General features: G+C 45.8%; 2 protein-coding genes across 2 annotated transcripts in view; one reads left to right on the top strand and one right to left on the bottom strand.

Annotated features, from left to right (window-relative positions):
• Positions 1-520: 520 nt before the first annotated feature.
• TMPRSS5 (transmembrane serine protease 5) lies at positions 521-11004 on the bottom strand. Its single transcript, XM_035140017.2, has 8 exons — positions 10947-11004; positions 9443-9578; positions 7875-7988; positions 4688-4851; positions 3835-3933; positions 3589-3737; positions 1850-2002; positions 521-529 (listed from the first exon to the last, which is right to left on the bottom strand). Exons 1-8 carry the CDS (start codon positions 11002-11004, stop codon positions 521-523), a joined length of 882 nt encoding a protein of 293 aa, XP_034995908.2.
• Positions 11005-17617: 6613 nt separating this feature from the next.
• The window catches only part of LOC118097280 (large ribosomal subunit protein eL27-like), a 44900-nt gene continuing 34560 nt past the window's right edge, over positions 17618-27957 (top strand). Inside the window, exon 1 of the mRNA XM_035140013.2 lies at positions 17618-17861. Within this exon, the coding sequence (XP_034995904.2) occupies positions 17618-17861 (244 nt within the window). The remainder of the gene's footprint in view (positions 17862-27957) is intronic.

The following is a 27957-nucleotide window of genomic DNA, read 5'->3' as shown; positions in this document are numbered from 1 at the left end:
GCTGCACCCTGGGCTGACATTTTCCTTGAGCAATCTGTCAGCCCCAAGATTCCTTTCCAAGTCATTCATTGCCAGCTCTGAGGCCACCAGTGTATATGTGAAGTTGTGATTTTATTGTATTGCCTCAATGTGCATCGCTTTACACTCACTTGGAACCACATTTGCCCATTCATCCAGTGGCTGTCTGATGGTGTTCTCGTTGCGCCCTCTTTCAGCTAAAAGCTGCTGCTGATATTAGCACAGGTGCAGGGCTTAGGAAGGGGTTTTTTGGCAAGGCAGATACGGTATGTGCTTGTTTGTCCAGCAGATTGCGCTGTTGAGCAACTGCATAAGATTTCATCCTTGGAACAGAAAGTTCTACAACGACAGGTTCTCAGCCCCATGTGCTCAGAAGTGGGAATGATGAAGGGGCAGGAGAAACTTCCTCGTTTCAGTTCTGGATTCTGGGCTCTTGCAAGGTGGGACAATGGACTCTGGATGTGGGGCATGCAGAGGCTCTTCTGTGCTCACCCACTGGCGACTAGTAGCTCTGGAAGGCAACAGGACAGTTTTTGAGCCATTGCTTAACTGAACCTTGAATTTCTAAAATGAAAGCTGCTGGGTTTGGGTCTGTCTAGTAGGCTAGGTCATTGTTCCCAGCGAGAGTGACGCAACACATTTTGGGGAAAGGGCAAGGTGGCACCCCTCCTTTTCAATGTACTGAAGCCAACTGGACTGGCAGTTGGCCTCTTCAATGATAGGAGAAAGTCCTCCACCTACTCAGCAGTCTAGCTTAGGGAGTACAGGGCAGGCTGACTTCTGCCCTGCAGCACACCCAAGGCAGCTGCTTCCTTCTGCCTAATGGTAGGGCTGCTCCTGAAGCTGGGTGTAGGGTTGGCTGGGGCAAAGCAGGAAGAGAAACCTTCTGAAAGGCTCTGGGTTGTTAAGAGTTCTGTGCTGGTTCTGCCTTGGGAAAGCCTGGCACCAGCTCGGCTCTCTTGGAGGGCATCTTATTAAAATGAAGTAGAAATAGTAGCATCTTATTTTCGAGGGGAAGAGTAAGGGGCCTTCCCTTTTTGCTTCACTCCCCTTTTTGCATTTTATTAAATTAATAATTAATCATACATAAATAATCGTAAAAATGTGCACCCCACTACCGAGACCATTCCATTATAACTCTCCAACCTCCCAAAATTTTGACCCCTTTCCGTTTTAACAATACAAATTCTACAAACACCCTCCATATCTCTTCAAAACCAATTCTCCTACATATTCCCAGCCTTACCTTAGTGGCACACTTTAATTTATCATTAATGGCTATATCCCAAACCTCTTCCATTTTATATTCTGCTTGCCCCTTCCACTTCCTAGCTATCATAATTCATGCGGCTGTCAATAAATTTGTGAGCAAGTCCTTCGTAGCCTGTGAACCTTCCACCCCATTGTAAATTGATAATAATGCTACCTGTGGAATTTTGGTCAGCTTTAACCCTGTGATTTCTGCTATCTCCTTAAACACCCTTTGCCGGGGGGAAATTGTACATATTTACACCCCCACCACACGTGAACAAAATTCCGTTTCCTGCCCTCACTCCCCTTTTGTCCCAGAAGTGCAAGAACTTGTCTGAGTCTCTCTTGCACTGTTAAAGGGCTCTGTAAACATAAGACGAGCCATGGAGCTGGAGCAGACCAGCATCCTTTTTACTGCAGCATCCCTGTGGATTATGTGGTCCTCAGGATGCTCCAAGTATGTGTTCTCACGTCGTGAATATTTGGGTAGGTGTCAGGAACATCACTGCAGCCAAGTGTCCCACTGCAATGATGGTCGCCTGAACTGACTCCAGCTCTCCCAGCCTCGCCCCCCGCTCACCTCCATGACATGATGGATCCAGTCCAGGAACTCTGCAACCTCTGTATAAACATCAGGTTGTTCAGGCTCCTTGCACCCGGTGCCCTGGCTCCCAATCCCCACCAGGCGCCAGGCGTGCTCGAGCAGACAAACCAGAGGTCCTCCCCACTTGGCCTGCAAAAAGCAAGGAGATGCTCTCTGATATGTGTAGATGTCTTGGTCTCTCAATCCAGAGGGGAAATAGGATTGGTTTTTTTTTTTTACTTGGGCGCTGTGGGGTAAACCACAGAGCCTAGGGCTTGCTGATCAGAAGATCGGCGGTTCAAATCCCCGCGACCGGGTGAGCTCCCGTTGCTCGTTCCCAGCTCCTGCCAACCTAGCAGTTTGCAAGCACTTCAAAGTGCAAGTAGATAAATAGGTACCGCTACAGCGGGAAGGTAAACGGCGTTTCTGTGCGCTGCTCTGGTTTGCCAGAAGCGGCTTTGTCATGCTGGCCACATGACCTGGAAGCTGTATGCCAGCTCCCTCGGCCGATAACGCGAGATGAGCGCTGCAACCCCAGAGTCGGTCACGACTGGACCTAATGGTCAAGGGTCCCTTTACCTTTACTCCTGTACTTTAGTCATTCTGCTTTTTACCAAGCTATTCTTAATTCAGGGAGGATTTTTATTTCTGCCAAGTTTGCTTGCTTAGAACAGGCATCTCCAAACTTCGGCCCTCCAGATGTTTTGGACTACAATTCCCATTATCCCTGACTGGTCCTGTTAGCTAGGGATCATGGGAGTTGTAGGCCAAAACATCTGGAGGGCCGCAGTTTGGGGATGCCTGGCTTAGAACATCTATAGCGTCCTTTCCCATGACAGTGTTCTCTGGGTGGCTTATGAACATTAAAACATTAAAATCCAGTAATAGCCAGGGGTAGAAGAACAGTAAACAAATTCCAGCAGTAAAAAGGCAGAAGAAGAGAAGACATAAATGAAACCACCAGAAGGGAGAGCTGCTTTATAATGTTTAAACAGGGAAAGAATTTACCATCCATGGAGCAGAGAGTGATTGACAAACATTTGCTTTTCCTTGGGAAATAACCATTTTGTACAGGAAAGCAACTTGAACCTCATTGGTTAGAACTGAGGCACAGAGTGGTGGTGGGGGGGAAGAGCTCTGCCAGCTCCGTTCCCATTTTCTCTCTGCGAATATGTATGCAATTTTAAAAATGAAGTCTCTGAGCCCTTTGACTTGAGCTGATGTAAGGAAAAGTAATGCAGGAAATACTGTATTCTGTTGCTCAAATTAAAACCTGCTCCCTCCCGAACGCAAAGACAATTTGGAAAGCTATCAGAACACTAGGCTCTGATTATTATTTTTAAATAAAATAATCTTTGGTGAAATTATTATTTCACTAATATGTAATACAATTTGAAAACAATCATGTATTTTAAACTACTTTTTCTTAGATCCTGGCCATTCTGTAGGGATTCCCTCACCCCTTAGGGACGCCTCTTGCCAGAGGCGGATTTGGGCAGCGCAGACGATTCTGCTGCACTGTCCACTGAGCCTAGGGGTGCTGCAACTTTGACATCGTGAACTGAGCAGCAGAACGGAAGGCAAGAGGTGGTGGGAGTGCCAAATTTTGGTCTCGCACAGTGCGCCGCTGAAATTTGCAAGACCGAAGTCTGCACTTGCTCTCACCCCGGTATTTCTGACCCCACGTGCCCCCTACCCCACTGCAACTGCAAAACCACACACTTCCCAGCTGTTACCTTGCAGGCCTCAGTGTTTCCATCCAAGTAGTGGGCACAGAGCATTCTAGGGCTGAGCTCCCCTGACATCCTACATGGGCTGTTGCACTTCTGGGTGCTGAGCAGGGTCACTGGCACTCTCGTTAGTGTCTCAGCAGGGTCACCTGTGGCTGCAAAACAAGCAGCAACATCCTGTTCCTTGCAACAATGGTGTGTCTATATACATATACATTTTTTAAATAAAATCTCCCTAGGTTTGTTACTTACCATTTTCTAATCTTGTGGTGTCCTGAGTCAAAATCCAGCACGTGCTTCCGCTAGGGATGTCTTGATGGTACTGGGGCAAACACACAGCTCCAACAGTATCTTGGAAGGAAGAATATATCTTATAGCCATTGAACTGATGGTGTAGGAGTTCCAGTTCCCACCTTTAGCCGTTGTGCCAAGAGCAAAGCATATGGCGTGAGAGTCCTCCTCAAAGTGGGACAGAAGGTGGCCGTGTGTCCTGGTTTGCAGTGGCCACTCCCTTCTTTAAAAGGATGCCCAACCCAAGCCTGGTTTAAACATCAAGCACGATAATAATAATAATAATAATAATAATAATAATAATAATAATAATAATAATAATACCCTGCCCATCTGGCTGGGTTTCCCCAGCCACTCTGGGTGGCTTCCAACAGAAGTATTAAAATACAATAATTTATTAAACATTAAAAGCTTCCCTAAACAGGGCTGCCTTCAGATGTCCTCTAAAAGTCTGGTAGTTGTTTTTCTCTTTGACATCTGGTGGGAGGGCGTTCCACAGGGTGGGTGCCACTACCAACAAGGCCCTCTGCCAGGTTCCCTGTAACTTGGCTTCTTGCAGTGAGGGAACCGCCAGAAGGCCCTTGGCACTGGACCTCAGTGTCCGGGTAGAACGATGGAGGTGGAGACGCTGTTGCCCATCAACAGTTAGCAAAACCTGGACAACAAGACTGAGGAAGCACACTGGTGCAATTAATTGCATTTCCATTTGAATTATAGCAATTATTTAGAAATGTGTACTTACATGTGTAAAGTTCCCTTTGCAAATCTGGATCCTTTGTTATGGGTAAATGGCTCAGCTGCTGGCACAGCTCACCTGAGAAATGCTGAGGCTCCTTCAGCTTCAGCAATGCAATGTCATAGTCGGGGCTCCTGCTGCTGTAGTTGGGGTGGAGAATCGCCTTCTCCACTGCAACTTCCACCTGCTCTTTGACACTGGTGTGGTCTTCAAGCCCAGCAAAGGCCACCCAGCCAGAAAGCCTGGAACTAAACAAAAATCCTGAGCATGCTTGGCCTTCCAGTTCCGCCTCACTGGGCTGTTTCGCTTCCAACTCCAGAGGATGAATGTGCCAGACATTCAGAAAGTGTTTTAAGACAGAATAACAATGATGGTGATAATGGTGGTGATGATGATGATGATAATAATAATAATAATAATAATAATAATAATAATAATAATAATAATAATTTATACCCCACCTATCTGGCTGGGTTAAAAATGTGATAAAACATCAAACATTAAAATCTTCCCTAAACAGGGCTGCCTTCAGGTGTCTTCTAAAAGTCAAATAGTGGTTTATTTCCTTGACATCGGTTAGGAGGGTGTTCCACAGGGTGGGCGCCACTACTGTACCAAGAAGGCCCTCTGTCTGGTTCCCTGTAACCTCTCTTCTCACAGTGAGGGAACCCCCAGTGTCCAGGCTGAATGATGGGGGTGGAGATGCTCCTTCAGGTATGCTGGGCTGAGGCTGTTTAGGGCTTTAGAGGTCAGCACCAACACTTTGATTTGTGCCCAGAAACATACTGGGAGCCAATGTAGGTCTTTCAGGACCGCTGTTATGTGGTCTCTGCTGCCACTCCCAGTCACCAGTCTAGCTGCTGCATTCTGGATTAGATGTAGTTTCTGGGTCACCTTCAAAGGTAGCCCCACATAGAGTGCATTGCACTAGTCCAAGCGGTCCACCTGTCTCATTTTGCATGGAAAATCTCAACATGTTTAGAAACAGTTGGGCGGACGGGACAAAAAACTTGTTTGCATACCCTGTCTCCTATACTAAGACCTTGCCTGAAGAGTTCATTACTCAACACCCCAAAAAACCTGGAAATGGAACTGCATCAAGTGCCATCCACAGGTAAGGACCGTATCTCGCTGCTACAGCACCTGTTCTTCATGCAAGAGGTATCGGGTTCTATCCCCATCATATCCCATTTAAGTCCCTGGAGAGGTTCTCCTAGCCATGGTGGGTAATACTGAGCTGGATGGACCTTGATGTTCTGGCTCAGTATGAGGTTGTTGCATGTTCACCCAACAGTGACATCTTCTGGGGACAATACCACCCATTCTGTTGCCTCCTCAAAACAAATGACACCCAGTGACCCACATTGACATCCCTCTGCAAGAAACCTAGGGCCCCTCTTAGGTTTTGCTGAGTTGCTTCTGTGGCTACCAATAGATGGGGGTCATTAGCAGAGGAGGGCAGCCTTCTCTTTTTTACTCCTTGCATGGGCTCTCCATCCAGGTAAAAAACGGTGTCTCAAGGCTGAGCCGATTATCCAGTAAGTAAGATGGTAGGTAGCCAATGACTTACCTACGAGCTATGCACCGGGAGGACTTGTCCATGCAACTACAAATTTGCATCTCTACACTGAACTGTCCAGAGAAGCTGGGATAGCTCAGTCGATAGTGCATGAAACTCTTAATCTTAGGGTTGTGGATTTGAGCACCACATTGGGTGAAAAGGGGTTTGGACAAGATGACCCGTGTGGTCCCTACGATTCTATGATTCTATGAAAAACCTACAAAGATTTGGCCAAATCGGCCCCTTATTTCCTGCTGTTGAAGTCAGATTCTCCCACGCTTACTTGTGCATGCAGTGAGCAGCTGTGACGATCCATTCCTGCGACACCATAGAGCCTGCGCAGAAATGCTTGGCCTCGTGATAAAGGGTGACCTGCCATGGCCAGTGCCCTGGAGGTGAGTCCTTTCTCTCCGTTGCCTGTGGAGCCTTGGAGCCACACTCTGTGGGGAAGATGAAAGGTGGGGGGGGGCCTCACTCCTCAGATTAGCTCTCAAGGAATCTGAGAGAAAAACAACCTTTGCTTGGAATAGGGTTGAGGTGTTCGTTGGGTGAAGCACCACATCCCAGGATCCTTAAAGAATGCGAAGGTTCCGGAGGCACACCTCAATTTTGTGCAGATTGGACCTCAGTCACAGCAAAGGATGGGAATAAAGCATGCGTATTTAATGCAGATAAAGGCTCCCAACATGCAAGTGACTGCACACATTTCATTTTGCACCCAGTGTGCGCATTGCCTTAGATGTTTGTTTGTCTGTTTATGAAAGATGGGTGGATGTTAAGAACATTGGATTTGGCCATTGGTGGGAAGGTGCTTTTTCCGGGCAAATCAGGGTGCCACAATGTATGATGGTTTCTGAAGTACCATAAGGTGAGTTTTGGGTTACTTACCAGAACATTTGAGGGCCACAATGCGACCCGAAGGGCATCTACTCCTGAATAAAATAAATCGGTGGTTAAATGCTGTAAAGCCCAAACAGACCCGTTATGCACAGCCACAACCATTTCTGGATACAGCAGCCTGAGGAAATTGGTCACCTTATAGAATCCTCTTGACTGATCAAACAAATTTCTGTGGCATTTTCCAGACAAATATATCCTAAGGCAGATTACAAAGAGCCAATAATAGGATGGCATCTGCCTGCCTCAGGAGCATAGGGGCCAATGTCCCTTTGCCCCCCCCCAATAAAATATTCGTGGGGGCTCCCTCCCTCAAGTTGATGAACAGTGCCATTCAAATGGTGTGCGTTCACCATGTTTCATGATTATGTGGGGAGGGGCCTATCTGCCCCACCCCCAAATATTTTATTCATCCTGCTTAGGAGATATTACTGCAGCAAAAATCTTTAACAAGTGGTTGCAGGGGTGTGTGAATTAAAATGTACAGTACCGGGGGGGGGGGGAGGAGTCACGGGATTTGGAGAATCCCTATTTTTGGATTTGAAATTGTTTTGGCATACAGTTGTGTGTGTTTGTTACTATTGTTTCTGTTACGGTGATTTTTACTTTTGTATGGTTGGAGAATCTAATGAAATTTTTTTAAGAAAAGAGAAAGAAAGAAATTGGATGCCACTCAAAAAGTTTGAAATCGTGTTTTGACATAAGAAAAGAAAAGAAAAGAAAAGTAGACATGCGTGCCCAAAGAGAGAGACCTTTTCTTCCACCCAGTAGTCTGGAATGGGAGTTCATCTTAAGCAGGGAACCCACCTCACTTGCCACTTATCCTTGATGCTTCGTTTCCAGTTGGGCAAAATCTGAGCAAACTCTTGGGTGGTGCTCAGCTTCACATCCGTTAGGTTTACCCCTTTGTGGTGGGTGAGCCTGCAGGAGTGACAGACAGGAGTCATCACTTTGGGGGGGGGAATCACACCAGTGTGTGTGTGTGTGTGTGTGTGTGTGTGTGTGTGTGTGTTCATGAATCTATGGAGCCCCTGGTTCTTCCTACATTGCTATGGACTACTCCAGGGATGTCTTCCAGATGTGGTTGGACTGCAGCTCCCATCAGCCCCAGACAGCATGGCCAATGACTTGATCATTTTAACTGGAGTTAGCTGGGATGCCTACACCATGCTTCAACATGAATTTCCACATCAGTTTGCAAATAAAATGATAAAGACCACATCAATTTTAAAAAGTTCAAAAAAAAAATCAAAGCTAGTATTTTTAAAAATACATATTAATAATCAGATAGTTGCCTATCTATCTATCATCTATCTATCTATCTATCTATCTATCTATCTATCTATCTATCTGCATGCCTTTTTTAAAAGCCTGGGAGATGTTGATTTGTGACTGGCTGAAGCCTGGATAACAGCAAGATCTGATAAGAGAAAGTGATTGATGCATTATTGGGTGGTAACTGGAATTTTTGTGTGTGTGTGTGTGTGTGTGTGTTGTTTTTGCTGCTGCATTGTTTACTGCATTTGTATCAGATTCTTATTTGCAATGTGTTATTCAGTTCAACATTTTGTCATTTAAAGACAGGTTGTAAACCACTTACAGATTCCATTTGGAAATGTGAAATGGTATGGGAATGATTTTTTATTTATTTAAAAAAGGTAGAGGACCCCTGCCAGTTAAATCCAGTCACAGACAACTCCGGGGTTGCGGTGCTCATCTCGCTTTACAGGCCGAGGGAGCCCGAGTTTGTCCGCAGACAGTATTTCTGGGTCATGTGGCCAGCATGACTAAGCCGCTTCTGGTGCAACAGAACACCAAAACCAGAGTAGTGCATGGAAATGCCATTTACCTTCCCACCTATTTAACTACTTGCACTTTTGGGTGTGCTTTCGAACTGCTAGGTTGGCAGGAGCTGGGACCGAACAATGGGAGCTCACCCCATCGCGGGGATTCGAACCGTCGACCTTCTGATTGGCAAGCCCAAGAGGCTCAGTGGTTTAGACCACAGTGCCACCCACATATTTAACGCATTTAAATACATTTAAATAAATAAAAAATGATAAGTGGTATGGGAGAGTGTCTCTGAGCGGAAAGTTCAAGAGGCAGACGTGGTACTGAAAATAAAAATGTTACCCAGAAAATTAGCAAAGTGTGTGTGTGTTTGTGTGCATGCAAGAAAGTGCTACAACCAGACCTGGAAGACTACAATTTCAGTGATGCGGAGTAATGAAACCTCTGGAGGGGTTCTGTAGATATCCAGGACAGGTTCCATATCTTGTGAGCTGACGGACTGATTTATCCAACTGCCTTTCATAGACAAGACAACAAAGTGTGTGGAATTGGGAAGATTTGACACCCCATCTTACTGCACTTACCGGGCGTGACCCAACCACCTGCAGATTTGCATCCCCAGGGAGACATCCCAGTTCTCATGGCATACCAGAAACCAGTTGGATTGACCCTCAACCTGCACTTCCAATAAGAAGTTGCTTCTGTTTATTCTGAAAAATACTAAAACGAGTGGATTAAAAACCTCATCCTGCTGGGCTTGATCTGCTCCTGCTGAGAAGGAATTCTGTATTATCCATCATTTTGGGTCAATCAAGCCTTCATAAGGCTTTTTTTTTAAGGGGAGGGGGAGATAGTGGCAGCAAGCAGTGTAAGGAGTATTCAGCTGTGTCTACTTCTTTCAGCTTTTACTTGGTTGTTTGCAACAGCTAGATTCCTTCTGTGAGCTTCACTAGGGATCTTTCACTCATGTAGACACCTTTGCACAGATGAGTTGTGCTCCTCAAAAGATCCATTGTCCATACTGCCAGCACCCCAAAAGCACACCCCACCTTTCTTCTAAGCACATATGGATGAACCTGTCAGTTTTGAGTTCTCTCACTTTCTCATTTTTCCAGTCTTTGGTTCGTTAGAGTTTGCCATTTTTTATAAAAGAGTTCATTTTAAAAAGGTTGTGTTAGTCACTGTAATACAGGTAGATATCAACTGTTTGCTAGCACTAGGGCTTTTGCAGTAGCAGACAGGTGAGTTTTAATGTTGTGCAACAGAGGAATCCAATGCGACAGTTGCAGTTAGGGTTGCCAGATCAGAAACATCCCAGACCCTGAGATTTCAGGGCCCAAACCTGAGACTCTGGTGGTGTCACAGAGGCGGACCCTGATGATTCTTCCTCTGCACACCCTCCATCCACTGAGCCCTGGAGATAGAGGTTCATTGAGACAGGGGAGGAGGCAGGAGGGGAGGGCAGCTCACGGTGGAGAGTCGATGCAATTTTGCAGCCGGTTCCTGGTAACTGAAACTTGGAAACAGCATGCATAATTGTAGTATCAATCAATCAATCAATCAATCAATCAAAAGCACTCTTGCCCACCTGGAGATTCAAGCCCTCCCCCTGCCGCCCTGGAGATCCGGCAACCCTAGTTGCAGTAACGGAAACTTGTACAACACATTGCACAATCCATTACACAACAAATTTACCAACAACGTGGTTATGCGTTCTTTTGTGCAACAACACCCTGCTGGCGCAAAGCATTTCACGGGCAAAATGAGTATACAGTGGTGCCTCGCAAGACGAATTTTATTCGTTCTGTGACTCAATTCATTTTGCGAAAAATTCGTCTTGCGAATCCCATAGGAATGCATTGCATCCCCCCCCCTAGGAACACATTAATTGAATTTCAGTGCATTTCTATGGGAAACCACGATTCGCTAGACGAATTTTTCACAAAACGAATTCATCTTGTGAGGCAACCTCCAATCACAAAACCCATTCGTCTAGTGAAAAATTCGTCTAGCAGGGCATTCGTCTGGCGAGGTACCGCTGTACCACTTTAGTGCCTTTAACTTAGTGCTACATCGGAGATTCCAAACCTTTTTTGCTCCCAGCGTCTCCAGTGAGGGTGTCTTGGTCCTTCTCCTCTTGTTCCATTGTTTCCCTGCACCTTGTTAGAGCAGCCTCTGGGTCCTGGAGGGGGAACGACCCCTGAAGGGGAAGGGGCTTCTGCAGTTGTTTCACTAAGAGGACAATGGCAGAAGGAGGTTGGAACAGCAGCCTAGATACTGCGCCCCACATAGTAACCACAAGAACTGGGCTATTGAAGAAGCAATATCTCTCCAAGTGCTCACCTAAGCCAGGCTATGCACATCCTCCTAGCTGGCCTGTACTTACCCAGAAACCAACCCCCAACAGTTGTTCCAATCAGCAAGCCAAAGGATCCCAGGATCAAGAGGCACCTCTGGGCTGCGCAAGAGTTTGCAAGGAATGTTTTTGAAGGCACTTGATAGAAAAGGAGAGAGAAATTAGATTATGGGGTGGGAAATTGAAATATCAGAGAAGGGCTGTAGCTCAGTGGCAGAGCACCTGCTTTGCATGCAGAAGGTCCCCAATAGCATTACTAGGTAGGCCTGAGGATGTCGACTCCCTGAAACCCCAGAGAGTTGATGCCTGTACTGAGCTAGACAGACCAAGAGTCTGACTTGGTATAAGGAAGCCTCCTCCGTGTTCCTATAATCCTGTTAGTGCTTTGGGATTCACCTTGAGAAAATCCTGATGGCAGGAGGTGGAAAGCAGGAGGAGGAGGAAGATGACCACCTCAGGTGACAGGATCCACATGGGCAGCAGATCCCAATACAGTGGTACCTTGGTTTACGAACTTAATCCATTGCGGAAGTCCATTCTTAAACCAAAACCGTTCTTAAACTGAGGTGCGCTTTCCATAGTGAGGCCTCCCGCCGCTGGTGCCCTTCCACTGTTCGGATTCCGTTCTCAGACCAAGGTAAAGTTCTGAAACCAGGACACTATTCCCAGTTTTGAGGAATTTGTAAACCAAATTGGTCTTAAACTGGACTGTTCTTAAACCGGGGTACCACTGTATAAACCTGTATTCAGGGTCAGCCCATTCATGAGGCAAGGTGAGGTGACCAGGATTCATCAAGGCAACAGATCCCAATGCCAGCCTTCCCCACTTGTTTCTGATGTAAATCGTCCCTCACCTCTTCTTCCCTGGTGGGGAGGGGGATGCAATTTCAGGGTAACAAAATGTCTTAGGCTGGCCCTGTCTACTGGCCAACCAGCTTTTATAACTCCCAGGTCCAATCCCATCAAATAGCTCACCATTCCCTTTCGACGCCCGTGATCTCTCTTCCCCCTTTGCCTCTGAGGAGGGACCAGGATTGTGGCTTTGAACCTGAGGGTCAAACCACACATGACATTTATTCGCAGAGGGAGACAGCTGAAAGCAACCCCATTTGGATGGGTGGGTGGAGACAGCAGTTTTGTGGCAACTTAAAGACTATAATGGTCTTACAGCATAAGTTTTCATAGTCTAAAGTCAATTTCAAAAGCGTTATATACAGTGGTGCCTCGCTTAACGAATGCCCTACTTAACGAAAATTCCGCTTAACGAAAAGTTTTTTCTAGCGGAGGTTGCCTCGCTAGACAAATGTGTTTTATGAAAAATTCGTCTAGTGAATCGCGGTTTCCCATAGGAATGCATTGAAATTCAATTAATGCGTTACTATGGGCAAAAAAAAATTCAAAAAAATTCAATGCATTCCTATGGGATTCGCTAGACGAATTTTTCTTTATAAGAAAAGACCTGTGGATCAAATTAAATTCTTCTAGCGAGGCACCACTGTACTGTTAAATATCTTTCTCCCAGCCTCCAAATTTATGCAAGTGAGAGTTGTATGTAAACTACCCACCAGTCATCTTGGATCACATCCTGACAAAACCAACCACTGGACGTTTATCAGTATTTATCTTATGGAGACAGTTCCCTTCAAGAGCACAAGGACTGTCAGGATTTACTAAATGAAACAAAACACGCCCCCCTGCAGGCCTCCAATGTGATTTATCATACTGAGTGTGAGAGCCCAGGATGCCACAGTCAGTTTGCGTGTAAGAACATCAACTGACCTACGCACATGTTTTAGGAATCATAAATCCACTGCGAACTTGACAAAAATATATCTATCAGAACAACCACTTGCAAAGCACTTTGGTCTAGAAAATCACAGCCCCTCTGATTTATCGGGTACTGCAAAAGAGAAGCTACCTTGTTCCAGGAACACTGGAAACAAGATAAAATCTCTGGATTTACAGACTTTTAACCTTGAGACCATATGGCCCCACTTTGGGGCATAATAATACCTGACATCACTTAGCTTCAGCAAATGCAATATGGTAATATTTTTGCTTTAGTAGTCACTGTTAATACACACACAACCCACACCCCTAGCTAGAAAGAGAGAGAGAGAGAGAGAGAGAGAGAGAGAGAGAGAGAGAGAGAGAATGGGGCTGTATGGGAATGAAACTTCAAAAAGTACAGCAATTGTAGATAAGCAAAGCAACCAATCGACAGCAACAAAAACTGGTGATTACCCCATCATTCAGGTTTTGCTGTGTAAATTATCCCCAGCAGTGGGAACAGGAAACCATAGTCTCAATTCAAGGCTAAACTTATAGATTCAGACTTCTTGATTGGTTCTAACCAGACAGTTTCATCTTTGAGTCTCCCTCTGAAATCCCTCTGTTTGAGAAAGGAAAACTCTTAAGTCAGAAGTGTCTGGAGAGATTGAAATGACCCCACTTCTGGTTTCTGAACGCTGCTATTTCTGACGTCAGAAATTTTCTTTCCATTTGTTCTTTTGCATAGAGACTAGCCTGTAATTACACTGCAGAAGGAGCATTACCTAAAGCGGGTGTGTGGCTTGGACCACAATGGAATCTGAATCAAATTTGGTCAAAAATATATAATTATATTTCATGACAAATCTAGTGACACACATCAAGAATGTTTGAAGAAACCACCCCTGCAAAAGACAAAAAATAGGCAGAGTGATTTTCCAATGTTTCTGACTTTGAATTGGCAGGGAATGTCGGAGGATGAGTGATACATAATCAGTCATTGTATTTCCAGATTGCCCCTTGCTCTCCCATCTCCACAACTGTAGGATGCCAGAGACACGCTTGAGATGCTTGAGATATTCTGCAGCTCATGTAGCCACGGGAGAAGAATTTAACAGGGGTATCTTACCATTGCAGGGAATGCCAGTAGGTAAAAATGATGTCTGGAGCTTCAGTTCATCGCTTCAAGGTGCAGGAGATCAGGGCTGAATAGGGCCAAGCTGGTGACCCATCATTAAATAGGCCACTGACTCAGATTCCTCTCCTTGTGTATGCACAATCCACGCACCTCCTACCCAACAGTGAATAGAGCCATTGTTTTAGCTAGGAGGTCAGGTGGCTGGTTGGTTGATTTCCCCTTTATCTCCAACCAGCTGATGGGACACCTGGAAAGAGAGACAAGCATGTGGTTGCTTAGCAACCCCTCCTCTCTCTCCCAAACCGGGAAAGATGCCCCAACCTGCATGGTGCAGGACAACCTTCCGGGGTGCTTGCTCAGAGCAAGAAGGCTGAACGACGTTTGCAGTTGATGAAACGGTGTCGAAAGCAGGAGCACAGGACAAGGGCTCTCTCTGGCTGGAGTCCAAATGTTATGGGGGAAGTGAGAAATCACTGTGATTATTGAAGGAAATGGACTCCTATTCCCATCTCTCTAAAGGTCACAGGCCATGTTGTCATCACAAAAGTTCCACAGCTTTCCCTCCTTTGTGTGACGTATATAGCCACCAACATTTGATGGAGAGAAAAAAGAGGTACCAGTTTTTAAGTGAAAGACTACGACAGTGATCCAGAATAACTTGCTTTTCATGGTGTCTGGTGGTGAACCCCACCGAAGGTTGATGATTCTACAGTGGTACCTTGGTTGTGAAACGCCTTGGGACTCAAACAACTTGGAACCCAAACACTGCAAACCCGGAAGTAAGTGTTCCGGTTTGCGAACATTTTGCAAACGTGCTCCATTTTGAGTGTTTCACTTCCGATTTGAGTGCCACACTTCCGTTTTGAGTGTTACGCTGAGGTCTGTCTGTTTTTGCTATTTATTTTGCATTTTTGTTTTTGCGGCCTTTTGTTTTGTTTTTGTGACTGTGTGGAACCTAGTTCAGCTACTGATTGATTGATTGTGTGACTGCAGTACCTTGATTATTGCTTTCATTTTATGGATCAATGGCCTCATTAGATAGTAAAATTCATGTTAAATTGCTGTTTTAGGGGTTATTTTAAAAATCTGGAATGGATTAATCCATTTTGCATTACTTTCTATGGGATGGGAAAGTGCGCCTTGGTTTTGGAACGTTTTGGTTTTGGAACGCACTTCCGGAACGGATTAAGTTTGAGAACCAAGGTACCACTGTATTTGAAAGGGGTTTCATATATTTAGCACATGGGTGGGAAGTGTGTGGCCCTCCAGATATTGTTGGTCTTCCATCATCTCTGACCATTCATCCTGCTGGCTGGGATTGGTGGGAACCAGAGGTGTCAGCTTTTAAAGGGGAAAATAATTTAAATCTCCCAGAGCTGTCAAAGACAGGAGAGCTGTGGAACATCTGTGGCCCTCTAGAGATGGACTACGACTCCCATAATCCCTGACCATTGCCCATGCTGGCTGCTGGGAGTTGGAGTCCAACAACATCTGGCAAGCATCCTGATTTCTGTTGCCAAAGATATACCTTGTACCACCTAGAAAACATGCCCTCCGCCTGTAAAATTTATGTTAAAAATTCCATATTTCAAAACTCTGTGCCTGCTAGCAAAGTTGTTTCACCCTGTACCAATGCAATACAATTTCTGCCTTTCAAAGAGGTAGCCTTGATTGAAATCAATGGGTTTTCTTGAGTATGCTTAATTTCAGAGTGGGCATTCTTCTTGGTCAGATTTCTTTTTTAAAAAACTCCCTAATTGCAAGAGTGCTCAAAACGGGCAATATCGAGAACAAGTCAAAATAAAATGTTATATTAATATATATAATATATATTTTCCCAGATAATGAAGCACTTAAATTTCAACAGGATTCAGCTCCATGTCATGTTGCTGCTGTGTGCAAAAGGTGGTTTCATGATAATCATATTCCACTGCTGGAATGGCCTGGGAATAACCTAGACCTTAACGCAATCGAAAATCTATGGAGCTGACTAAATATACTTGCTAGTCAGAAGCAACCCAACAATAAAACCCAATTAATAGAGGCAATAATTCAATCTTGGTTTCACATTATTACAGCTGCAGAACTAAAAAACTTGGTTCATTCCATGGGAAGACGTTGTAAGGCCATATTTAAAGTTAAAGGTTACCCAACTAAGTATAAACAAACTTAGTTGGTCTCTAAGGTGCTACTGGGCATTTTTAATTTTTAATTTATTTATTCCAACTAAGTATTAACTGACATGGTGAGAATTTCTATATATCTCATTTTTTCTATGTTTCACATTTCTTATTTATGACTGCTGTTGTGATAAATAATCCTTCATAAAAGTTGTTGCATTACATTCTTCATTAAATTATCTTTCCATTGATATATAATTCTATGGTATTACTCCAAAAAGGGGTGTTATAAGCCATCAAACCTCGGAAATACACTTTTCCCAAAAGGTTTCCACAATTTTGGCTGCTAGTGTATATTAAAGCAATCTCATTGGCATTCAGAGAACTTTTTTAACAATGCCTTACCCCAGATTTGTCCTGGCTGCGGAGCGAGGCAATGCAGAATACCTGTTCAACAGCTGCCATCTCAGCCAGCCTCATTGTTCTCTGACTGCTGGCTGTGACATTTCAAAGTCAACTTTCCTAAACCTTCATTACTTTCTCACCAGGACAAAGACAGCCCTCCTTTGTGGTTGCCACTCAATGCTCTCATTCTCCCAAACGGCCGCCAATAACAAAGCCTTTCTTTTTGTACCCTGGCCTCGGATTGATTAAAAAAGAGAACTTCAAACACAGAGAGAGACAGGGACGTATCTTCTGGTGGGTCAGGGGCATAGGAAGGGGTTGGGGGTGCAGTCTGCCCCGGGTGTCATCCTGAAGGGGGGTGACATTGGGCACCCCCCCGCCAGCGACTCCCACAAGCCCAGTGACCGGCAAATTGGCAAAGCAGATGCTGTTGCTCTCCCCTTCCCCCGGCTCGCTGTAGGCTTGGGAGTTGCGGGGGGGGGGGGAACCAAATGTCAACCCCTTCAGCCGAGACCGCCACTGGGGTCGGTGGGTGGGTGGGTGCCAATTATTCTAATATTTTAAGGCCAAACTAAATGTGATGTGAACCATCCATGGTCAGATCGCCTGAGATAACTTTTAGCCCAGGTGTCAGCAAACTAAGGCCCGGGGGCTGGATATGGCCCACCAAGCTCGTAGATCCAGCCTGTGGAACCTGCTGCCCGCTCGGTCAGTCCCCCCGTGCTGAGCTAAACCGGCACCACCGCGGACGCCTCGCCGCACGGGGACTGGCTTCCGTGACACCGGCATGGCTTGGGATTGGCTGCAGGAAGCTCCTGCAGCCTATCCGAAGCCACAGATGCCTCTGGGTGGGCAGCGACGCTGACGCTTCTGCAGCCAATCCGAAGCCTCGCCACCTGCACACTGAGGTAAACCCGGCACGGCCATCGATGGAGAGGCCAGTGGGTGGGCGACGGGTCTGGGCTGCGCCATGGGCATCGTGACGGGCACGTTGCGGGGCTTCAGCCAGAGCTTGCCGCACCTGCTGGTCCCTCACTTGGCGCTGCTGCTGCTGGTGTGCTTGGCGGCTGTGCTGGAGCAGCTGGAGGGCGAGCTGCACGCTGCCCTGCCCGCCGCCCTGGCCTCGGACAACGGGGCACATCGCGTGGTGCACACCACCTGGGAGCTCTGCAGGGACGGGCCGATGGAGCGGCTGTTGCTCGGCAACAACGTTGGTGAGCAGGTGGCGCCAAGAAGTGCTCCTGAGCGCGTGTAGAGTGCATTCCTCCTCCAGGTCCGGTGGCAGCTGCGGGACTGGCTTGCAGGGTATTTATATTTTTCAAAATATAGTCTGGCTCCCCACAAGGTCTGAGGAACAGTGGACCGGTCCCCTGCTGAAAAAGTTTGCTGACCCCTGTTTTAGCCTGAAAATCAAGTGTATGTGGTGGTTTGTTTCTTAGGGAGGGGTGAATTGGATCAGGACTGCAGTTCTGCAAGGGCTGATTATGAATTTCCTTCGGCTCCATATCTCTGGAGACAATACACTCCTCCTCCAAAGCCGTGATTAGTTGTGGAAAGTAAAGGACAAGCAGCTGTAGGCTTTTGCCTGCAGATAATAGTAGCTTGGGGGAGGTATTTAAAGTAGGTTAATGGTATGAGTGGAAAGGGTTAACCCCCTTGACCAGCACTGTGACCCCCAATTCCCCCCTCCACCTCCTACCATAGTTGCTTTAAAGACAAAAATACAAGAGCATGTGGATATGTGATCCCAGACTCAGGTTCTATGCCAGTCAAGTACAGTTTGGCCTTGGAGACGTTTTGAACAGAGGGAGGCAGTAAGTGCTGGGCTTGACCCCTTCATAAGACACAAGGGTGTGCAGATGAATGGGGGCAGAAATTCAGTTCAGGCTTCATTTGAAGGCAAACTTACTTAATTTGCAGTTTCTTAAACAAGATAGGAACAGAAACACAGCCATTACTCAAAACTCAAATTTCACACAAACTTTACTGTCCCTGGGTGGGTTTGGAGATCTAGAATCAGCGTCTCTGGCTGCCCATCCCAGGAGCCCCCATCACTCTGCCTCCCCATGACAACAAGGAGATTGGCCTAGAAACAAGGAGATGGCTGATTTGCTCCCTATAAAGCCTCAGGACTTTGGTGGAGTTCTTTGGTTTCATGGGGATTGTGAAGATATGGCCTGAGGGAGAGGATTTATATTCTTTGAAAAAGAAGAAGCTATTTTCTTAGCAAACTACAAGCAGCTTTGTTTTGCCAGTTTTGGGGTAGCTCTGCTTCTCCTTCCCGTCCCTAAGTAGCACTAATATTTCTCTCCGCAGCCTCCCAACCCCTTTGGGAGATATTTTTCCTTGGTCTCATGTAAAGTAGTCAGCAGATGGCAGTAGGGAGCTGTAGCTCCCAGTCATCCAGAGAGCTGTTGCCGTTTCTTTATTTTAAATATCTATCTGTCTATATCTATCTATCTATCTATCTATCTATCTATCTATCTAATCGCTTCACACAATAATAATCTCTTGAGTTACATGAAAACAATAAAAACATGAAACCCAGCAACATTCAGTAACGGTTTGTAAAAACTACCTAAAAACACAGCTACATAATGCTGCGTTTAAAGCAAAATCATGCCACTTTAAACAGACATGGATTCCCCCAAAGAATCCTTCGACGTTGAGTTTGTTCTGGGTCCTGAGAGTTGTTAAAAAGATCCACAACTCCCCTCTACACTACTACGGGTGGTGCCGTGAGTTAAACCACTGAGCCTAGGGCTTGCTGATCAGAAGGTTGGCGGTTCGAATCCCCGCAACAGGGTGAGCTCCTGTTGCTTGGTCCCTGCTCCTGCCAACCTAGCAGTTCGAAAGCATGTCAAAGTGCAAGTAGATAAATAGGTACCGCTCCGGCGGGAAGGTAAACTGTGTTTCCATGTGCTGCTCTGGTTCGGTATAAGTGGCTTAGTCATGCTAGCCACATGACCTGGAGGCTGTACGCTGACTCCCTCGGCCAATAAAGCGAGATGAGCGCCACAACCCCAGAGTCGTCTGTGACTGGACCTAACGGTCAGGGGTCCTTTTACCTTTACTCCCCTCTCAGAGATACAATTTGCAGAGTTCCTTGAGAATGGGAATACCTTGCTAAAGGACTCAGAGAATTGTAGCTCGGGGTGGGGGTGGGGGTCTCCCCTTACACTTCTCAGGATTCTCTGGGGGAAACCGGGTGCTTTAAATGTATGGTATACATGCAGTGTGTTTCTTTTTGTAGAAGTGAGTTAATGGGGGGGGGGGAAGCTGTGCCGTTGGTTTTTCATCTTTTTACCTGCTGTCACTGGAATTGGTCTGAGCTAAGCGGGCCTACCTGGAGATGTGGATGGCGCTGTGGTCTAAACCACTGAACCTCTTGTGCTTGTCGATCAGAAGGTTGGTGGTTTGACTCCCCATGACCGAGTGAGCTCCCATTGCTCTGTCCCAGCTCTTGCCAACCTAGCAGTTCGAAAGCACGCCAGTGCAAGTACATAAATAGGTACCGCTGCAGCGGGAAGGTAAACAGCGTTTCTGTGTGCTCTGATTTCCGTCGCGGTGTTCCGTTGCACCAGAAGCAGTTTCGTCATGCTGGCTACATGACCTGGAGAGCTGTCTGTGGACAAACGTTGGCTCCCTTGGCTTGAAAGTGAGATGAGTGCCGCAACCCCATAGTCACCTTTGGCTGGACTTAACAGTCCAGGGGTCCTTTACCTTTTTTATTTTATTTACCTGGAGTTGCAAGGTGTGTGTGTGTCAAACCTGGGGCTTTCTGCATGCACAGAATATGCTTTGCCACTGATCTGCTCCCTTGTTCCCCTTGTGGGTTTCCTAGAGGCAGTGAGGGCAGTCAGGGAATTTTAGAGACTCTGGACTTGATGGCCTTAATTCAAAAATATGGAAAGCTAGTCTCCCCCTCCTTCTCTCTCTGCTGAGCCTGGGCTCTGGACTTCTGCCTTGAAGTATTTCCCTAGCAGAGCCATTACCCAAAGTCATCTGGTTGGTCACCATGGGAATACAGAACTAGAGGTCTTTGGTCTGACCACCTGCACGGCTCTTATGATTTTTTGATTGATCTTCTCAGGAGAAAACTCAACTTTCAACCGTGAGCACTGTGTTGTTACTCTGTGGACACAGGGGGATCAAGCTGCTTCCTTCCGTGTTTCTTATTTATTGAGTTTGAGAAGAGAGTCTTCCGCTCTCCCTTGATGTGGTCAAATGCTACTCTATCAAATATTCAGGTTAATGTCAGAGACTATCAACTGGCTGCACCACCATCTCTCCACAAACTCCCAGAATCTCCATTTTTTGTGTGAACAACTGAAATTAACTTCTACTTTAGAGACCTGATGCATGTGAGCCCACAGGAATAAATTGCCCTGTCTCTGCAGCTACAATTGGAAAGCTGACAGATGACAACTGAAAAGCTGTGTCAGGAGTATGGGCAGGAGTCAGGCTCTGGGGCCTGTAGTGCTTTGCAGGACTGGGGCATGCCTCAACTTGTGCTGGAGAAGCAAGGTGTGGCCACACAGGTGAAGTCCTCAGCTTGTGCTGGAGAGGCAAGGAGTAATCACCCAGGTGAGGCCACTTGAGATCTCACTGCACCTGGTGGCAGGAGCTGGGAGGGATAAAAGCCCAGCATTTCCCTTCAGCTCTTTGCCACAGGAACGCTATCCCTGCCTGGTTGCATCTGGCCTCCTGTTCCTTGGGCCCTTGCCTTGTTGCTGCCGTGCTTCTTGGACCCCTGCCTCGCCTTCGCCTTGCTCCTGCCCCGTGGACCTTCGCCTTGCTTCTTGTTCCTGGATCCTTCGCCTTGCTCCTTGGACCTTTGCTTCGCCTTCACCTTGCTCTTGCCCCGTGGACCTTCGCCTTGCTTCTTGTTCCTGGACCCTCGCTTGCCTTCCTAAATACTCACTTATGAGATGGTCTAGCTTTTCCTGTCAAAGGGGAAGCTAAAGACACAGCTCAGCAGCTCCAAAAACCATGTTCACAGCAGGAGAGAACATCTGGCCACTCTCTGTGTCCTCCATCACTACAATCTGGACTCTGAATCGGATAATTTGCTCCATATTCATTGCATGCAGCACCGCTTCCATTCAGCTGCAGTTCACCTTCCACCAAAACCTATATTACCGTGTTGGCCCGAATATAAGCCACACCTTCAAAATTCAAGGAAAAAAAAAGAAAAAAGACAATACCTGAATATTAACCGCTCCCATAAAATTCCGCAGGCACTCAGACCCATTTTGTTTTACCGGATGTCTGTTTCAGCAGCAATATCATAAAAGCCAATTTTTGTAAGGTCGCGAATTTAAGCCACACTTTAGTGTTTCACTGTCAGAATTTGGGGGGAAAAGTGAGGCTTATATTCAGGCCAATACAGTATATGTCTTCTTGTTTGCAAAATTCCATAACTTATCTAATTACATAACTTACCTGGTCATTACATTATTCTACCCCGTGCATCTCAGTGCAAAGGAAGCACAGTGCAAATGGGCGAAAATGTAATCAAATGCATATTGCTGGTGCACCAAATGACTCACAGAATCGTAAAATCTTAGAGTTGGAAAGGTCCCAAGGGTCATCTAGTCCAACCCACTGCAATGCAGGAATTTCAGCTAAAGCATCCATGACCGATGGCCATCCAACCTCTGCTTAAAAACCTCCAAGGAAGGAGACTCCACCACCTCTCGTGGCAGTCTGTTCCACTTTCAAACAGCTCTTACAGTCAGAAAGGTTTTTTTTTAATGTTTAGTCGGAATCTCCTTTCTTGTAACTTGAAGCCATTGGTTCGAGTCCTACCCTCCAGAGCAGGAGAAAACAAGCATGTTCCCTCTTCCATGTGACAGCCCTTAAGATATTTGAAGATGGCTATCATATCTCCTCCCTGTCCCCTCTTTTCCAGGCTAGACACACCCAGTTTCTTCAAGCGCTCCTCGTAAGACTTAGTTTCCAGACCCTTGATTCAGGCCCCAAATAGCTAATAGACCACTTCCTTCCCTATGTACCCTCTCAGATGCTATGATCAGCAACAGAGGCCCTCTTAGTAGTTCCTCTGTCCTCGTAAGCTTGGGGGGTGGCAGCCCAGAAGAGAGCATTCACTGTGGCAGCCCCTAAGTTGTGGGACTCCCTCCCTGTAAAGGTGTGTCTGGCACCTTCATGGTACTGTTTCCCGTGAAAGCTGAAGACACACTACTTTACCCTAACTTTTGACATCTGAGAAGTATATTTTCAGGACTCACCTTATTTCTGGAATTTTGTTTTCAAATGTGTGTGTGTGTGTGTGTGTGTGTGTTTGCTCACTCGTTTTCAAATGTTTTTAATATTGTGTTTAATCACTGTGGCCAACCCTGGGACTTTGGGGTGAAGGGCACAATTGTAATTGTGATCATCATAACCGTAACAACCAGTAAATACCAATAATTTTCACTGGATTGATTTCTATTCCAGACATGGTATGAATAAGTGAACACTCGCCATTTTCACTCCTGTTCCCATTTTCATCAGAATTCTCTGACATTCTTACTTGTCAGCAGAGGTGGAAGAGGAAATTGATCTCTCTGTGTTTTTTTTTGTTTTTGTTTTTTTGTTGCAGTGGACTGACCTGACCCAACACTTGCTTGCAGATTCAGATGCAAAAACACCCACTCATATTGCATGTTCCTCCAGATTTTTTTGATGCAGTTTTGGTGTGTAAAATGTACAGAGAACTTACATTTTAAAATGTGCATTATGTGGAAAATTGCATTGAAGAAAAAAAGCGTATTTTATGTAAAAAGTGCGTGTACAACTTAAATGTGCACTTGTGTGCTTTCTTTAGAAAAAAATCCACACAAAACAGGGGGGCATAGACCTATGACAGAGCACCAGTGAAGCTGAAATGGGATGAGATCACGCTGCTTAGTTGATCCCTGTTAGTCGTCTTGGCAGACTATAGTGCCAGCATTTCAGGGTCTCCTTAATTGGCAATTACCTTGACATGCATTGCAGCTCAATGGTCCACCGAGGAATCCCCTTCCCATTACGGAGAGAGCTAATGTTGACTTGCTTGCCCTGAAATAATGCCGGGTGGGACCTTGACCTGAGATCCAATTTGAAGTGAAGGTTAACAAATACTCTCATTGGTCACCAGCAACCCATAAGCATGGCAGGGTCCTGTAGTATATTCTCAGGTGAGTTGCTGGGGCTGAAACGCAGAAAGCAGCCAGTTCTGCTCTGTCCACCAGAGAGAAACAGAAAGTCACATTTTGTGCCAGTCTTTGTTAACCCAAAGGCTTCACCCTCCTTACCAGTCACAGGATCTGATGCCACCCAGATCCGTTCCATTCTGTAATTGAAGAAAACACCGGGCTTTACTGGGTCCCATTCTCAGGCTGGATTTAAGTCCCAGAGATGTTGAAAAAGACACTTTTGAGAATGTTTCAGTGCCCAGATCGCAGACACATTTGTTAAAGTAAGAGTAGCCAAAAAACAAAACAAAAAAAAACAACAGCTAAGCTCAGACCAGGCAGAGGGCCTTTTGGGGAGTGGCGCCTGCCCTGTGGAATGCCCTCCCACCAGATGTCAAGGAAATAAGCAACTGTCTTACTTTTAAAAGACACCTGAAGGCAGCCCTGTTTAGGGAAGTTTTTAATGTTTGATGCTGTATTGTGTTTTTAATATTCGGTTGGGAGCTGCCCAGAGTGGCTGGGGAAATCCAGCCAGATGGGCGGGGTATAAATATATTATTATTATTATTATTATTATTATTATTATTATTATTAGACACTCTGCTTTGGAAATTAAACCAGTGTCAAGACTTGTCAATGTCAAGGCTTTCCTAATAATAATAATTATTATTTATATGCCACCACCTACCTGACTGGGTTGCCCAGTGAGCCACGTTTTAGACCAGGCACCTCCAAACTTCGGCCCTCCAGATGTTTTGGACTACAATTCCCATCATCCCTGACCACTGGTCCTCTTAGCTAGGGATCATGGGAGTTGTAGGCCAAAACATCTGGAGGGCCGCAGTTTGGGGGTGCCTGCTTTAGACATTTTCAAAAAAAGATTGCCCAGGTTTTTACTTGATTTTATATCTACTGCTTTTTGTATTTATTATTGTTGCTATGGAATTGCTTTTTATTTATAATTTTATATTCTTTCCTGGAACTCCAACTTGACAAAGACTGGTTTTTTCCAAATCGGCCTCCGGGTTTTAAGACATTCCACCTACAGGGATCTCAGAAAAGGAGAAAGCCTGCTGCCATATAACCCCAGGGATGTTCTCTTACTGCAGGCAGTGAGAATTTGGCTGCATTGGGTTGTCGCTCCTTTCTGTGTGTGCTCCTCCCTCAGAACAATGTGATTCTCATCCCCATTATTCATATCACTGTCTAATGTGGCAGAAAACTGCTATTCATAGGCAACTGCGTAAGTGCAAATCCGCTCTATTTATATACATTTTCTTTACAACATTTGCCTAGAAGAAGAAGCGACCGGGGTGGGGGTGGGGGGGGAAGAGTCTCGCTATGCTGCTAACTTGAAGTTTTCCTGCATCCAAAATGAGGAAAGGAATAAATATGAAGCTGGGGAGGAATGAAAGCTTGGCTTGTGTGTTTTCTGATGTACCGTATCTCCACCATTGAGAGGGCTCTGAGAACATGCTGGGGTGAGAGAATGAAATGAAAGTGGTCTTGGGAATAGAAACCCCTTTTGCCTCATTTGCTGAGGAGTTCCGTTCCTGGGGGGCAATTAACACATTACAATGGTTGAGGCTTTGGAAGGAGTGTTTTTTAAATGTAATTAATGTCAGTTAGTGAAAAAGTGCCGCCAGGCAGTTCAGATATTATTTGGCTGTTAGACAGAAGAGTTCCAAAATAGTTTTGAATCAATGCCAGAATAAAAGACCTCACATACCCTGTTTCTCATATTTAAAGACATACCCATAAAATAAGCCATAGCAGGATTTTTAAGCATTCAAGGAATATAAGCCATACCCCGAAAATAAGACATAGTGATAGGCGCAGCAGCAATGCCGGCCACGGCAGGAGGAGGAGGAAAAAAATAAGACATCCCTTGAAAATAAGCCATAGTGTGTTTTTTTGAGGAAAAAATAAATATAAGACGTGTCTTATAATATGAGAAACACGGTATCAGAATATATGCTTTAAACCAGGCATCCCCAAACTTCGGCCCTCCAGATGTTTTGGACTACAATTCCCATCATCCCTGACCACTGGTCCTCTTAGCTAGGGATCATGGGAGTTGTAGGCCAAAACATCTGGAGGGCCGCAGTTTGCGGATGCCTGCTTTAAACACACACCCATTAGAAATCTTTGCCCCCCCTTCTGCAACTAGAAAAGCTAGAATCTGCAACCTGCACAAATTAATTTCAATGGTCTGTCTTATTTTGCACATTTCCTCTCACCTTTGCTAGTCACTGTCAGGGATTGGACTGAGGAAGAATGCTGGGGACCGCCACCCCTTCTCCTGAACCTTCCCGAGAAGAGGAGGACTGTATAGATTTGCAACAGTGGCTTGCAGAAGGTCATAGTTCAGAGGCTGCAGAGGGGAGAAACTGGGAAATATTGGGGGAGGAGCAGCAGGAAAATGAAGCACCTGGGGGAGAGACAGATGACAGACTCAGTGTCTTCAGAAAGCATTCCTGACACCACCCTCTCCCAGGACCCGGCGGGCATTGAGAGTAGGAGAACAGAAAGCTCAGAGGCAGAAATCACAGATCAGCCAGCGTAGGGATGACATAGAATAGGAGAGACGCAGGGTATGGCACTTTACTCAGGGCAAGGCCATTATCTATGAGAGACAGCATTTCTCTGTGAATATTGAATAAAAGACTTGGTAAGAACTCTTCTTGTTTATCAACTTCTTAGCTGCCACCATGGTAGGGATTGGATTCTGTGAAGCCTGACAGTGACTGGAGAAAGGAAGGAAGGACCTCTACAGGGCAACCAAGTCCCACCCTCTGACCACTGAGAATAATTCACCACCCACTTCTGGCTTCTGGGGTCTTGCTGAGCATCACCTGTAAGAAATGGCAGAAGACTCACCAAGTCCAACATTCTGTTCCTCACAGTGGCCAATCAGATGCCTCTAGAAATGCCATAAATGGCATGAATGATGATAGATTAAAGTGAAATAGGATAGAAGGGGCCTAAGAACGATCACATGTCAAATTGACAGGAACAGGAGAGAAACAGATCTGTCCATTCCTCATCTCACTTGTTTTTCTTTCTCTTCTAATTAAAGCAAAATGGATTGTGGCAAGCAAATTCTCTCCTACCAACTCCCAATACTCTTTTTGTTGTTATTTTGGGGGGTCATTATTGAGGGAATTTATGTAGCAGTTGTTATGGAAGCAATTTCAAGGGAGCTAGTTTCTTCTGGAGAGCAAGCTGGAGCTGTCATACTAACCCTTCACAGCCATTTATTTCAAAATTCAGCTCATTTCTGGAGAACAAAAAATGCAGAGAGGCTCTTCTGTCAGCCCAGCAGAGACTTTCATTGCATTCTTGCTGCCATCTTGAGGATGGTGCCATACTAGGGCATAGCTGCCAAGTACCCCCGTTTTTACTTACCGTTTCCCGGAGGTCTCCCGTTCCAGCTCCTCTCCAGTTAATTTCCCTTATTTTTGTTCCTGTCGGTGGCCATTTTTCTGGTGCCGCTTTGCCCATCTATGGGCACCAGAAAATGGCTGGCGCTGGTGCCGGAAGTCGCGTCTACGCATGTCCGGAAGTGCGTAGACGCAACTTCCTGTGTCACTTTGCCCATCTATGGGCACCGTAAATGGCCAGCGCCGACACCGGAAGTTGCGTCTATGCACTTCCGGACATGCGTAGATGCGACGTCCGGTGCCAGCGCCGGCCATTCTCGGTGCCCATAGATGGGCAAAGCGACACCAGACGTTGCGTCTACGCAACTTCCGGTCTCGCACGGCTTGCCGATCCCGGATTTCTCCGCCGGGTACTTGGCAGCTATGCTGGGGGGGGGGAGGAATACCTATAAATGCATATATTGGTGTAAATAACATAGAAAAATGAATTATTTTAAGGGAAATGGCTTTGCAAAAAAAGAGGATATTAAGTAAATTTACTTACAAACATATGTATATTAGTTCATATTGGAATGCTGATGGCTTTTCATGAGGACTTAAAAAATCTCAGACTGATCTGGAAACATGGAGAACTGAACTTGAGAATAGAAAAAAAATGAGAAACCAAAAAGAATATTTTTAGCAGATTGTCTCCATCCTTACCCTCTTTTTAAAGCTCCTGTTGTGCCCACAGTTAAAAGTTGCCAAAA

The sequence above is a fragment of the Zootoca vivipara genome, chromosome 15, assembly GCF_963506605.1.
Source record: "Zootoca vivipara chromosome 15, rZooViv1.1, whole genome shotgun sequence".
NCBI classification, from domain to species: Eukaryota; Metazoa; Chordata; class Lepidosauria; order Squamata; family Lacertidae; genus Zootoca; species Zootoca vivipara.
Note: the sequence above shows the minus strand (reverse complement) of the source record. Positions and strands in the feature narration are given on the sequence as shown.

Coding starts and splice junctions, on each gene's coding strand:
- TMPRSS5 (XM_035140017.2), bottom strand. CDS start 11,004: ATGGAACAAGAGGAGAAGGACCAAGACACCCTCACTGGAGACGCTGGG. Junction 9,579..10,946: donor AGACGCTGGGAGCAAAAAAG/GTTTGGAATCTC, acceptor CACTCGTTTTAG/TATTTTTCAGAATAAACAGA. Junction 7,989..9,442: donor AGGTGGTTGGGTCACGCCCG/GTAAGTGCAGTA, acceptor TCACTCCTGCAG/GCTCACCCACCACAAAGGGG.